Source organism: Cherax quadricarinatus, chromosome 20, assembly GCF_038502225.1.
Source record: "Cherax quadricarinatus isolate ZL_2023a chromosome 20, ASM3850222v1, whole genome shotgun sequence".
Taxonomy (NCBI): domain Eukaryota; kingdom Metazoa; phylum Arthropoda; class Malacostraca; order Decapoda; family Parastacidae; genus Cherax; species Cherax quadricarinatus.
This window is the reverse complement of record NC_091311.1, coordinates 21,644,506-21,657,574: the sequence shown is the minus strand read 5'-3', so window position 1 is coordinate 21,657,574 and position 13,069 is coordinate 21,644,506. Positions and strand designations below refer to the sequence as shown.

The following is a 13,069-nucleotide window of genomic DNA, read 5'->3' as shown; positions in this document are numbered from 1 at the left end:
ACACCTCAATTACTGGGAGCGCTTGAGGTTTCTAAACCTGTATTCCCTGGAACGCAGGAGGGAGAGATACATGATTATATACACCTGGAAAATCCTAGAGGGACTAGTACCGAACTTGCACACGAAAATCACTCACTACGAAAGCAAAAGACTTGGCAGACGATGCACCATCCCCCCAATGAAAAGCAGGGGTGTCACTAGCACGTTAAGAGACCATACAATAAGTGTCAGGGGCCCGAGACTGTTCAACTGCCTCCCAGCACACATAAGGGGGATTACCAACAGACCCCTGGCAGTCTTCAAGCTGGCATTGGACAAGCACCTAAAGTCAGTTCCTGATCAGCCGGGCTGTGGCTCGTACGTTGGTTTGCGTGCAGCCAGCAGCAACAGCCTGGTTGATCAGGCGCTGATCCACCAGGAGGCCTGGTCACGGACCGGGCCGCGGGGGCGTTGACCCCCGAAACTCTCTCCAGGTAAACTCCAGGTAAACACTGGCCGATTCTCACCAAGGCAGGGTGGCCCAAAAAAGAAAAACTTTCACCATCATTCACTCCATCACTGTCTTGCCAGAAGGGTGCTTTACACTACAGTTTTTAAACTGCAACATTAACACCCCTCCTTCAGAGTGCAGGCACTGTACTTCCCATCTCCAGGACTCAAGTCCGGCCTGCCGGTTTCCCTGAACCCCTTCATAAATGTTACTTTGCTCACACTCCAACAGCACGTCAAGTATTAAAAACCATTTGTCTCCATTCACTCCTATCAAACACGCTCACGCATGCCTGCTGCAAGTCCAAGCTCCTCGCACACAAAACCTCCTTTACCCCCTCCCTCCAACCTTTCCTAGGCCGACCCCTACCCCGCCTTCCTTCCATTAGACTGATACACTCTTGAAGTCACTCTGTTTCGCTCCATTCTCTCTACATGTCCGAACCACCTCAACAACCCTTCCTCAGCCCTCTGGACAACAGTTTTGGTAATCCCGCACCTCCTCCTAACTTCCAAACTACGAATTCTCTGCATTATATTCACACCACACATTGCCCTCAGACATGACATCTCCACTGCCTCCAGCCTTCTCCTCGCTGCAACATTCATCACCCATGCTTCACACCCATATAAGAGCATTGGTAAAACTATACTCTCATACATTCCCCTCTTTGCCTCCAAGGACAGACTCCTAAGTGCACTGCTCACCCTTTTCCCCTCATCAATTCTATGATTCACCTCATCTTTCATAGACCCATCCGCTGACATGTCCACTCCCAAATATCTGAATACATTCACGTGCTCCATACTCTGTCCCTCCAATCTGATATCCAATCTTTCATCACGTAATCTTTTTGTTATCCTCATAACCTTACTCTTTCCTGTATTCACTTTTAATTTTCTTCTTTTGCACACCCTACCAAATTCATCCACCAATCTCTGCAACTTCTCTTCAGAATCTCCCAAGAGCACAGTGTCATCAGCAAAGAGCAACTGTGACAACTCCCACTTTATGTGTGATTCTTTATCTTTTAACTCCACGCCTCTTGCCAAGACCCTCGCATTTACTTCTCTTACAACCCTATCTATAAATATATTAAACAACCATGGTGACATCACACATCCTTGACTAAGGCCTACTTTTACTGGGAAATAATTTCCCTCTTTCCTACATACTCTAACTTGAGCCTCACTATCCTCGTAAAAACTCTTCACTGCTTTCAGTAACCTACCTCCTACACCATACACCTGCAACATCTGCCACATTGCCCCCCTATCCACCCTGTCATACACCTTTTCCAAATCCATAAATGCCACAAAGACCTCTTTAGCCTTATCTAAATACTGTTCACTTATATGTTTCACTGTAAACACCTGGTCCACACACCCCCTACCTTTCCTAAAGCCTCCTTGTTCATCTGCTATCCTATTCTCCTTCGTCTTACTCTTAATTCTTTCAATAATAACTCTACCATACACTTTACCAGGTATACTCAACAGACTTATCTCCCTATAATTTTTGCACTCTCTTTTGTCCCCTTTGCCTTTATACAAAGGGACTATGCATGCTCTCTGCCAATCCCTAGGTACCTTACCCTCTTCCATGCATTTATTAAATAATTGCACCAACCACTCCAAAACTATATCCCCACCTGCTTTTAACATTTCTATCTTTATCCCATCAATCCCGGCTGCCTTACCCCTTTTCATTTTACCTACTGCCTTATGAACTTCCCCCACACTCACAACTGGCTCTTCCTCACTCTTACAAGATGTTATTCCTCCTTGCCCTATACACGAAATCACAGCTTCCCTATCTTCATCAACATTTAACAATTCCTCAAAATATTCCCTGCATCTTTCCAATACCTCTAACTCTCCATTTAATAACTCTCCTCTCCTATTTTTAACTGACAAATCCATTTGTTCTCTAGGCTTCCTTAACTTGTTAATCTCACTCCAAAACTTTTTCTTATTTTCAACAAAATTTGTTGATAACATCTCACCCACTCTCTCATTTGCTCTCTTTTTACATTGCTTCTCCACTCTCTTAACCTCTCTCTTTTTCTCCAAATACTCTTCCCTCCTTGCATCACTTCTACTTTGTAAAACTTCTCATATGCTAACTTTTTCTCCCTTACTACTCTCTTTACATTATCATTCCACCAATCGCTCCTTTTCCCTCCCGCACCCACTTTCCTGTAACCACAAACTTCTGCTGAACACTAACACTACATTTTTAAACCTACCCCATACCTCTTCGACCCCATTGCCTATGTTCTCATTAGCCCATCTATCCTCCAATAGCTGTTTATATCTTACCCTAACTGCCTCCTCTTTTAGTTTATAAACCTTCACCTCTCTCTTCCCTGATGCTTCTATTCTCCTTGTATCCCATCTACCTTTTACTCTCAGTGTAGCTGCAACTAGAAAGTGATCTGATGTATCTGTGGCCCCTATATAAACATGTACATCCTGAAGTCTACTCAACAGTCTTTTATCTACCAATGCATAATCCGACAAGCTACTGTCATTTCGCCCTACATCATATCTTGTATACTTATTTATCCTCTTTTTCTTAAAATATGTATTACCTATAACTAAACCCCTTTCTATACAAAGTTCAATCAAAGGGCTCCCATTATCATTTACACCTGGCACCCCAAACTTACCTACCGCACCCTCTCTAAAAGTTTCTCCTACTTTAGCATTCAGGTCCCCTACCACAATTACTCTCTCACTTGGTTCAAAGGCTCCTATACATTCACTTAACATCTCCCAATATCTCTCTCTCTCCTCTGCATTCCTCTCTTCTGCAGGTGCATACATGCTTATTATGACCCACTTTTTGCATCCAACCTTTACTTTAATCCACAAAATTCTTGAATTTACACATTCATATTCTCTTTTCTCCTTCCATAACTGATCCTTCAACATTACTGCTACCCCTTCCTTTACTCTAACTCTCTCAGATACTCCAGATTTAATCCCATTTATTTCCCCCCAGTGAAACTCCCCTGCCCCCTTCAGCTTTGTTTCGCTTAGGGCCAGGACATCCAACTTCTTTTCATTCATAACATCAGCAATCATCTGTTTCTTGTCATCCGCACTACATCCACGCACATTCAAGCATCCCAGTTTTATAAAGTTTTTCTTCTTCTTTTTTTTAGTAAATGTCTACAGGAGAAGGAGTTACTAGCCCATTGCTCCCGGCATTTTAGTCGCCTCATACGACACGCATGGCTTACGGAGGAAAGATTCTTTTCCACTTCCCCATGGACAATAGAAGAAATAAAGAAGAACAAGAGCTATTTAGAAAAAGGAGAAAAACCTAGATGTATGTATATATATATGCATGTGCGTGTCTGTGAAGTGTGACCAAAGTGTAAGTAGGAGTAGCAAGATATCCCTGTTATCTAGCGTGTTTATGAGACAGAAAAAGAAACCAGCAATCCTACCATCATGCAAAACAGTTACAGGTTTCTGTTTCACAGTCATCTGGCAGGACGGTAGTACAATCATGCAAAACAGTTACAGGTTTCTGTTTCACAGTCATCTGGCAGGACGGTAGTACTTCCCTGGGTGGTTGCTGTCTACCAACCTACTACTATCTCATCTTATCTCTGCACCCTCACTGGCACCCATCAAATGTCATCCCTTATCTCATCTTATCATTGTCCTCCCGGATGCTTGTCACTGACACTTGTCTTATACATTGCTTCAAAGGAACTTCTTCCTTCTTCTTCCTCCTCCTTCCTTCTTCTTCTTCTATACTCCCGTGTATCCAAAACATTGCTGGGACCTATAAATACTTTGTATATATTCCTAGACAATAGTAAATGACCAAGGCAAGTGTAAATGTCCACCTGTCAATGTGTGTGTGACAGTGTGAGTACAATTTCAGTACCTAATGTTAGTGTCAGAACAAAGATTGGTTATGAAGTGACAAGAACTTTAGTAAATTGTAATTATCAGGACATAAAAATTATAAAATAATATAAAAATGAGAAAAAATGGTATATTGGCAACACTTCTGCAAGCGGCAGGACTCGATGTTGCTGTCAAGTGAGCATTAACCCTTTGGGGGTTGCCAGGCCCTCTCAGAGACTTGTTCTCAGGGTTGCCAAAATTTAAAAAAAAAATTATTTTTTCTTATGAAATGATAGAGAATCTTCTCCCGATCATAATGACACCAAAAGTATGAAATTTGATGAAAAACTTACGGAATTATGCTCTCACGAAGTTAACGGTCTCAAAGATGTTTATGCATCGGCGATTTTGCCCACTTTTAGCCCTATTTTTGGCCAATTCCAGTGTGCTAGTCGACAAAAATCATAACTATTTCGCTAGAACTCCATTTTTTCTATCGAATGAGCATAAGAAACCACCCATTTACCGATTTCAACTATCCAATAAAGTGGTCAGAATTTAGCAATTTTGCCAATTTCACACAAATTTCAAAAGATGCCAATTTCCAAATAGGGTCCAAAATAAACAAGAAAGACATTCCTGGCACTAAAATAACTAAATTTCCTTTGTTCATTAGTCATGTCCCCACGCCCCTCTTATGTTTCTTTTGCTTTCTACTTTTGATTTTTTTTTCTCACAAAAAAAATAAGATTTACTGTTATGCAGACTACTTCATTAGTGTAGAAATGTAGAAATGGTATAAATAATATTGGTGCACTTGTGAAAGAATATTAGACTCACCAGTTGATGTGTATTGGACGCTTAGCATGATTTGTTTACTTTTGAACTTTGGTAAAAATCGAACATTTCTGCTACTTTGAGCTAAATTTCAAGGTACTTTTCATTGTAAAACCAGTCAAAATCATCTCAGTTTCTGTAATATGTCTTCCATTCTATACAATGAGACCAAGAAAACTAGAATACAACAATAAATACCATACGAAAATACGGTGCAAAATCGCTGTTTTAAACCAAAAACACGGTCAAAGTTTTTTTTTCTCATTACGCACTGTGTGCTGCAGGATTCTTTTTATACTGCGCACACTGACCACATAGACCCATTCTTTCATATGTAGGTCTGCCAGCTTTCTCTTGCTAGATTTGAGGGCGCTAGAATTTATGCGTACTAGTATGTCAAAAACCCTGGTGCATAAGCCGTACTAGTATGGCTGAAACCCCGAAAGGGTTAAATGCCAACTTTGCAGCCTCATATCTCAGTAAGTACTGACCCTTATTTTTTTTATTTTAATCCTATAACAATTAGAAAAATTTTCTCTTTATTTCAGTGAAAAAAAAAAAAACTATTTTTTTATTTTTAAAAATATTCGGGTCACTGGGCAAGAGGATGTATATATACATTTGGACCCTTTAGGGGTTAATAATGGTCTAGAATGAACCAAAATATTGTCTGCTTTCATCTCCAATTTGTTGGTTAGTTGTGGATTGCTGTACTTTTGATTAAAAAATACAGTGGACCCCCGAATTACGATATTAAATCATTCCAGAAGTCTGTTTGGGTGCCGCTACCGAACGAATTTGTTCCCATAAGGAATATTGTAAATTAAATTAGTCCATTTCAGACCCCCAAAAATACACATACAAAAGCACTTACAAAAATACACTTACATAATTGTTTGAGTTGGGAGTTGATCGTAAGGCGGGGATCCACTGTACTGCATTGCCTACAGTAAGGAGTGTATAAACAGACTGACTAAATTTTGTGGGGATGGAGGATGCATTTATGGTTGTGAATGGATCTGGCTCCAAGCACTTGGAGCTCCACGCCTTTTCATCAGGTCAAATCTGATTGCCTCCCAATCTACAGGCACTGTATTAATTGGAGCTCCCATTCCCATTAGATAAAACCTGATTACTCCCCACTTGTCCCATTTTGTAGGTACTCAGTAATCTTTACTGATGAAATAAAGATGATGTAATCAGTCCATCAACCTTGGAGAAACAGTATTTGAGGTGGTCAGTCCAAGTTTTTGCGCTTTGCCATGAATAGAAGAATACTAATAATATGACCCCTATGTATTTAGCACTTCCCTCTGAATATAATAATAATTTAGTAAAGAGAAACCCTAGCTTAGAAAATGTTTGGTATTGTAGAAGATACAGTATAAAATGTTTGAAGTATACTTGTGTACTAGACATGTAAGTTATTCATAAACACGTATTTCATCAGGTCAGTTGCCACATAAACACAAGGTAGTGATTGCTGGAAACCATGATAGACTCTTTGACAAGAATTTCTGGCAGGTGCCAGCTGACCCCAAGAGAGTCTTGACAAATGCCACATACCTGCAGGACGAGCACACCACAATATATGGCATCAAAATTTATGGTGCACCTTGGTAAGAACAAGAGTAATTGATGGATGAAACTTGATAAACTGAACAATCTGGAGGGTATATTTTTTTAATTTTCTAATTTTCAGAACCACCAATTCAAAGAGCTCTTTTTATTACTTATTACTAAGTAAGATACAAACCACTGTACTTCATATAGGAAGTGATGTTTATCTTCCAGTCATCTTACTGAGTAAGATACAAACCACTGTACTTCATATGGGAAGTGATGTTAATCTGCCAGTCATCAATCTTAAGTTCAGTTTACCTTTCTTAATCCTACTTTCCTTAAATATAGGTTGACCATCACTAATCCAGCACCACCAGGACCTGTAGGGTGCTGGAATAGTGAGAAATCGCTGATGCGGAATTTATGCATTGGCACCATCAGGACCTGTAGGGGGCCAGATTAGTGAGAAATCACTGATGCTCAAATACCGCATTGGTGATTTCACCCACTTTACTCCCTATTTTTAGCCCATTCCATTGTTCAAGTCTACCAAAGTCATAGCTATTTTGCTAGTATTCCTTCTATTCTGTCGATTGAGTACAAGAAACTGCCCACTTACCCATTTCAACTACCCAATAAAGTGGTCAGAAATTGGTAACTTGGCCAATTTCACACAAATTTCAAGAGATGCTAATTTTAAAATAGGGTCTAGAATAAACAGTGCAGACATTCTTGGCACTAAAATAACATTTTCTCTGTTCATTAGTCAGGCTCCTCTTATATTATGCTTGCTTTCCATTTTAAATTTTTATTCACACAAAAAATGGAAGATTTACTGTTATGTAGACTACTGCATTATTGTGATAATTGTATAAATAATGTCAGCTCATTCGTGGTTGCGTATTAGACTGGCTAGCTGGACACGTATTGAATGGTGACTTCGTTTGTTTACACCTGAACGTCGGCAAAAATATGACATTTCTGTTACTTTCAAGGTACTTTCCGTCACGAAACCAATCAAAATCATATCTATTTGAAAATGAAACTTCCATTCTATCAAATGAGATGAAAAAAGAGATTACAACCATAAAAACCATGCGAAAATGCACTGCAAAGTTGGTTTTGCACGAAAAACACGGTCACAGTTTTCTCATTATACACTGCGTGCTGCAGGATTTTTTTTATATAGTGCACATTTACCACACAGACCTTTTCTCTCATATATAGACCCAAATTTACATGTCATAACTTATCTGAGTGAGCTGAGCTCATGGCGACTGACAGTAGCTTCAAAACCACCTTATCTTTTATGTACAGTGTACGGTGTATGTGCTTTACACAACGAGAAACATTTCTTTTATTTGTTGGAACCATGGCTAGAGCTGAAAGTGAGCAAGTTATAGCAATAAATGGAAAAAAAGAAATTAGAATGACTTATGTAGCAAGTAGCACCACCAAACAGTAGCAGCAGGTTGGTGTGGCAACTCCTGAAATTTAAAATTATGCTAGCCAAAATTATTGCCGGATTACTGATGGAACCAGATTACTGTTTGCCGAATTGGTGATGGTTGACCTGTACATGTTTCTTGTGTAATAAAATATGACCTGATTTATATATCAATTTTCTAATCACTCTTGATTCTGTTTAATGGAACTTTATGTTTATGTTCAGCATGGTGACAGTGAAGAGTCAGCATGTTTCTAGTCAGTGTCATGTATTCATAAGAAACAAGATAAGCAGTTCTTACCCAATATAAATTTTTGTCTTTTTAATGGAAATGTTTGTTTGGGTAACACATTTTTAATTTTATAAGCATTCTGGATTTTTGTTATTTATGCTTTATTGAATTTAAACATGGTATTATAGAAGTCCAGACTTCGAAACATGCATAACAGAAGTGTTTGTCACTATAAAATTTATCCCTGAAACTCAGCCTTGGATTTGTGGTAGTAGTAGTAGTCTGTTCAGCACTTTTTGTAGTATAAAATGATATACCACCAACAGAAATAAGATGGAAAACCCAGTAAATAGGATCTAGATCAATCTAATATGCTGTGAAAAGTCTTCTGATGCTGGACTCTCCTTTCAGTAATTTTTGTTGTCATCACTGAATAGAATTCCTTTTGCTAGAGATTTAGGCATAGGAAAACACTGCATACTAAGATTATCATACCCTCCCAGAAAACTGCACTTATAGAGTACAGCTTCTCGTGTTGAAGCAGATTAATGCTTTTCCAAAAATGATCAAGTTAAGGAAGACTGTAGATCTTACTCCCTCTATCAAGTAAAAAAGTAGTTATTGCAATCTTCAGAGCAAGGCTGAATTTTACAAGGTTACTGATAATTTTGACCAAGAATAATTCATTTATGTTTAACCCTTTCAGGGATTCCAATGTACTAGCACGGCTTAAGCATCAGGGTTTTTAACGTACTAGAACGCCTAAATTCTAGCACCTTCAAATCTAGTGAGAGAAAGCTGGTAGGCGTACATATGAAAGAATGGTCTATATGGTCAGTGTGCACAGTATAAAAAAAATCCTGCAGCACACAGTGCATAATAAATAGGGCACATGACTACAACACAAGACACAGATCTCTTTTTGATATACCTCGTGGTGAGGTTGTGACCGAAACTAATGACCATACTATCAGTAATAGTGAGGAAAACCCAGACGACCCTCAGCTTTCCACCTCTGCTGCTGGGCCGTCTTGTGTTCATGTTCAGTTGTACCAGAATCAAAGAGGAAAGTCCTATTTTCCCAAATCCCAGACTTAGATGTGAGCATTGGTGATGATAGTGATAGTGAATATGAACTACAAGCTCTTGAGAACAGTTCCAGTAGTGATAGTGAAGTGGAATATTCTCCAGTGAAGCGTCAGTATATACGACGATATATGTGCTCTGGTAGTGTGTCATTATACTGTCTGTCTCTGTATTCCTCAATAAGTGGACAATTAAGCACATAGTGTTCAAGAGAGTGACCATATGCCTGATCACATAATTTACATTTAGTTTGATCATCATCTGTGTGTCTCCCAAACTGCCAGAAGTACTTGTAACCAAGCCTAAGCCTGGCCACTACAACATCAGTCAGTCTGTTCACATTGCAAGTTGCTCCATAAACATGCTTATCTACGTTCAGTATAATAACCTATGTGACATGTCAAGATATCTTATTAATGAAAATAAGATACCAGATATACTAAGCAAATTTCCTAAATTTGCTTGTAACAGATAAGTGAACTATAGATATGTAGATATAAATCCATATGTATTCCTATTAACCCTTTGGGGCCTAGTTCCTAGGCCTTTTGTTTATCCATATGCTCTCGCGCTACCGTCCACAGGATGGATATGGGGTGCACAATAAACTAGCCACTTCGGTGGCAAAATCTAAAATCTGGTAGTGTGTCATATGCTATTCCAAGGGGAAGGAGTACATCTCCAAGTACATCCCGTGGCTGTACAACAGGAACAGACAGTGAAAATGAAGATGATAGTGTTGTAATTGGGATGGAAAATGTGCATGATGGTGGTAGTGGTGGTGCCAGCCATGAGGCACCAGCAGTGGGCCATCCTGCCACCCACGCTGCCACCCACGCCGCTGCCTCAGCTGATCTACAACAAAGGCCACCATCCCCCACCCACCCACCACACCAGCCTCCACAACCACAACCTCCACAACTACAACCACCTGTCAATGTCCAGTACCCACCAGCAGACTGCACCTGGGATTGGCAGGAAGCTGCCAATTTTGTTCCAAATCCCCACCAGTTTGATGAAAGCCAAAGTGGAATATGGCCATGTTGTACACTGGGGAACAATGCCAGTGAACTGGAATGTTTCGAGTTATTCTTTGACGAATCCCTGATGGAAATTATTGTCAGGAAAAGCAACAGATACTACGAGTACACCATGGCAAACACAATACTTTCACCAAAATCACGTCTACACAAGTGGAAGGAGACAATTGTGGCTAAGGTGTATCTTTTGTTTGCCACAATAATGCTTATGCCACATGTGTATAAGCACACTGTGAAATCATACTGGTCAACAGACTGCCTGATTGCAACCCCAGATTTCAGTGATATAATGGGAGTGAATCGATTTGTGCTACTATTACGTATGCTTCACTTCTCAGACAAAACCAGGCCTGACAGAAACGACAAGTTATGTAAGATTAGGAATGTGTTTGTGTATCTGAAAGAGAAATTCAATATGTATTTTTATCTCTTTAGGAAGCTTGTAATTGATGAGTCTTTGATTCTGTTCAAAGGAAGACACTTTCAAGCAGTACATACCAAGCAAGAGGAAATGCTTTGGTATAAAGTTGTTTGTGCTTTGTGATTGCTACAGTGGTCTTGTATTGGATATTATTGTGTACATTGGAAGTTATACATTGCAAAATACCAGGAAGTTATTGGGCATCTCTGGTGATGTGGTTAGAACAATGATAGAACCATACCTTGGTAAGGTATGGCATATATTATATACTGATAACTGGTACACAAGCCCCTCACTCAGTGATTTTTTGTGAGTGAACATGACAGATGTGTGTGGCACAGTACGTGCAAATTGTAAACATATGCCCAGGTTTGACGCTGGCACTCGTAGAGGTGAGGTGCAGGCGTTTGCTGCCAATGACATCATGGCATTTCGGTGGCATGACAAACGAGATGTCACGCTGTTGTCATCAGTTCACCCTAACGAAATGAAAAACACTGGCAGGCAGCATAGAGACAGCAATGAACCCATTCTAAAATCTGCAGCTGTGATTGATTACACCCTCAATATGCGCTCAGTGGACAAATGTGACATGCAGATTGGGTTTGCTGATTGTGTTCGCAAGAGTTATAAGTGGTACATAAAACTCTTTTTCCATCTTCTGGACATTTCCATGCTCAATGCTTATAATATGTATAAGATGAAGACCAGAAACAAACCACCATATGGTGAATTCTGTTTGTCTGTCATCAGACATATAGTATTCAAGTACCAAGGAAAAACACCTGCAATAGAAAACCGCCCACTAAATTATCAACAACTACTTTCTCGTTTGAAGCATGGTGATCACTTCCTAATAAAACTGCTCAAGAAAAAGGCTCAGAAGAGGTGTTACGTCTATGGACATACAAAAAAACTCCCACAACAACGCAGAGACACTCGTTTTATGTGTGAGGAGTGTAAAACACCACTGTGTATGACACCATGTTTCAAAGACTTTCAAATGGCTGCAGAACTTCTAGAAACATTCCCTGTGACTGTATATGTGTATATAAAATATAGAAAAATAATAAACAACATTTTGAATTGTTCGTTTGTGTAAATATTTTTTGTAAACAAAACAGTGACAACAGTGTTTATGCAGTTATTGTGTAGTATAGAAAAAGAAATAACTTACAAAATAGTGCTCATATTGGTCTCACAAGCCATAAAAGTTACTTGGAAAAAAAAAATTAAAAAATAATAGAAAATAGTACCTAAAGAAATAAATAAAGTAATACCTGGTGACCAACAGTCAGCGATGTTACCGTATGCTGGTCATTTTCTGTCAACTTCACGCCTCCATATCTCGGTAAGTATTGATGGTAAAAAATTTTTGTTTAGCCTATAAGATTAAAAAAATTGAAATTTTGGCGATCCTGAGAACAAGTCTGGGAGAGGGCCTGTCGACCCTGAAAGGGTTAAAGCAAGAAATCATAGATAAATAAGCGAGGTGTGTGGGTTGTGCATTGAGGGGGAAGTGGGGAAAGCTCACTCACAGTTAAGTTCAGCGATAAAGTGTGGCATTAAGGTGTAGCAAGTAAGTTGTTAAGCGATACAAAAAGGATGAAGCGAAACTACTCCAGTTTTGTTGTTGGGGTTTATAGGGCCACTGACAGCATATGCTGCTCTGCCTATCTTCCACCCTCAACCTCTGCCACCATCTCTTCTCCAAGGTATGTAAATATCTACGTACATTTTGTAAAACCAGTTTATTTACATTTTCTATCATGTTTGTATACAATATTTCTTATAAATACATCATTTCAGTGTTTTCCTTATGAAACTAGTGATCTAGTACAGTCAGCCTCACAAACACTCCATTTTTTCTTATAATAAGAGCTTGGGAATATATGGTCAGAGTGGGAGAGGGAATGACCACCACTAGTCACATAATGACATATTTTATTCATTCTAATGTATATATCATGTTTCTATGTTATTTATATTGTTTATTATGTCATATTAGATGAATTGTGATAGATAAATAAGCTGTAGAGTTGATACTAGCATCATATTTAAATATTTTGCCCTGCCTCCTGAGA

The 13,069-nt window shown here is 39.2% G+C and overlaps 1 protein-coding gene across 12 annotated transcripts in view; it reads left to right on the top strand.

Annotated features, from left to right (window-relative positions):
* LOC128703737 (mucin-2) overlaps positions 1-13,069 on the top strand; it is a 282,769-nt gene that overhangs the window by 238,022 nt on the left and 31,678 nt on the right. For 11 of the 12 annotated variants that reach the window (XM_070086896.1, XM_070086905.1, XM_070086902.1 and 8 more), the window contains one exon: positions 6,647-6,815. The exons of the other annotated variant lie outside the window; for it this stretch is intronic. In XM_070086896.1, the coding sequence (XP_069942997.1) occupies positions 6,647-6,815 (169 nt within the window). The remainder of the gene's footprint in view (positions 1-6,646; positions 6,816-13,069) is intronic. 12 annotated transcript variants of the gene reach the window in all.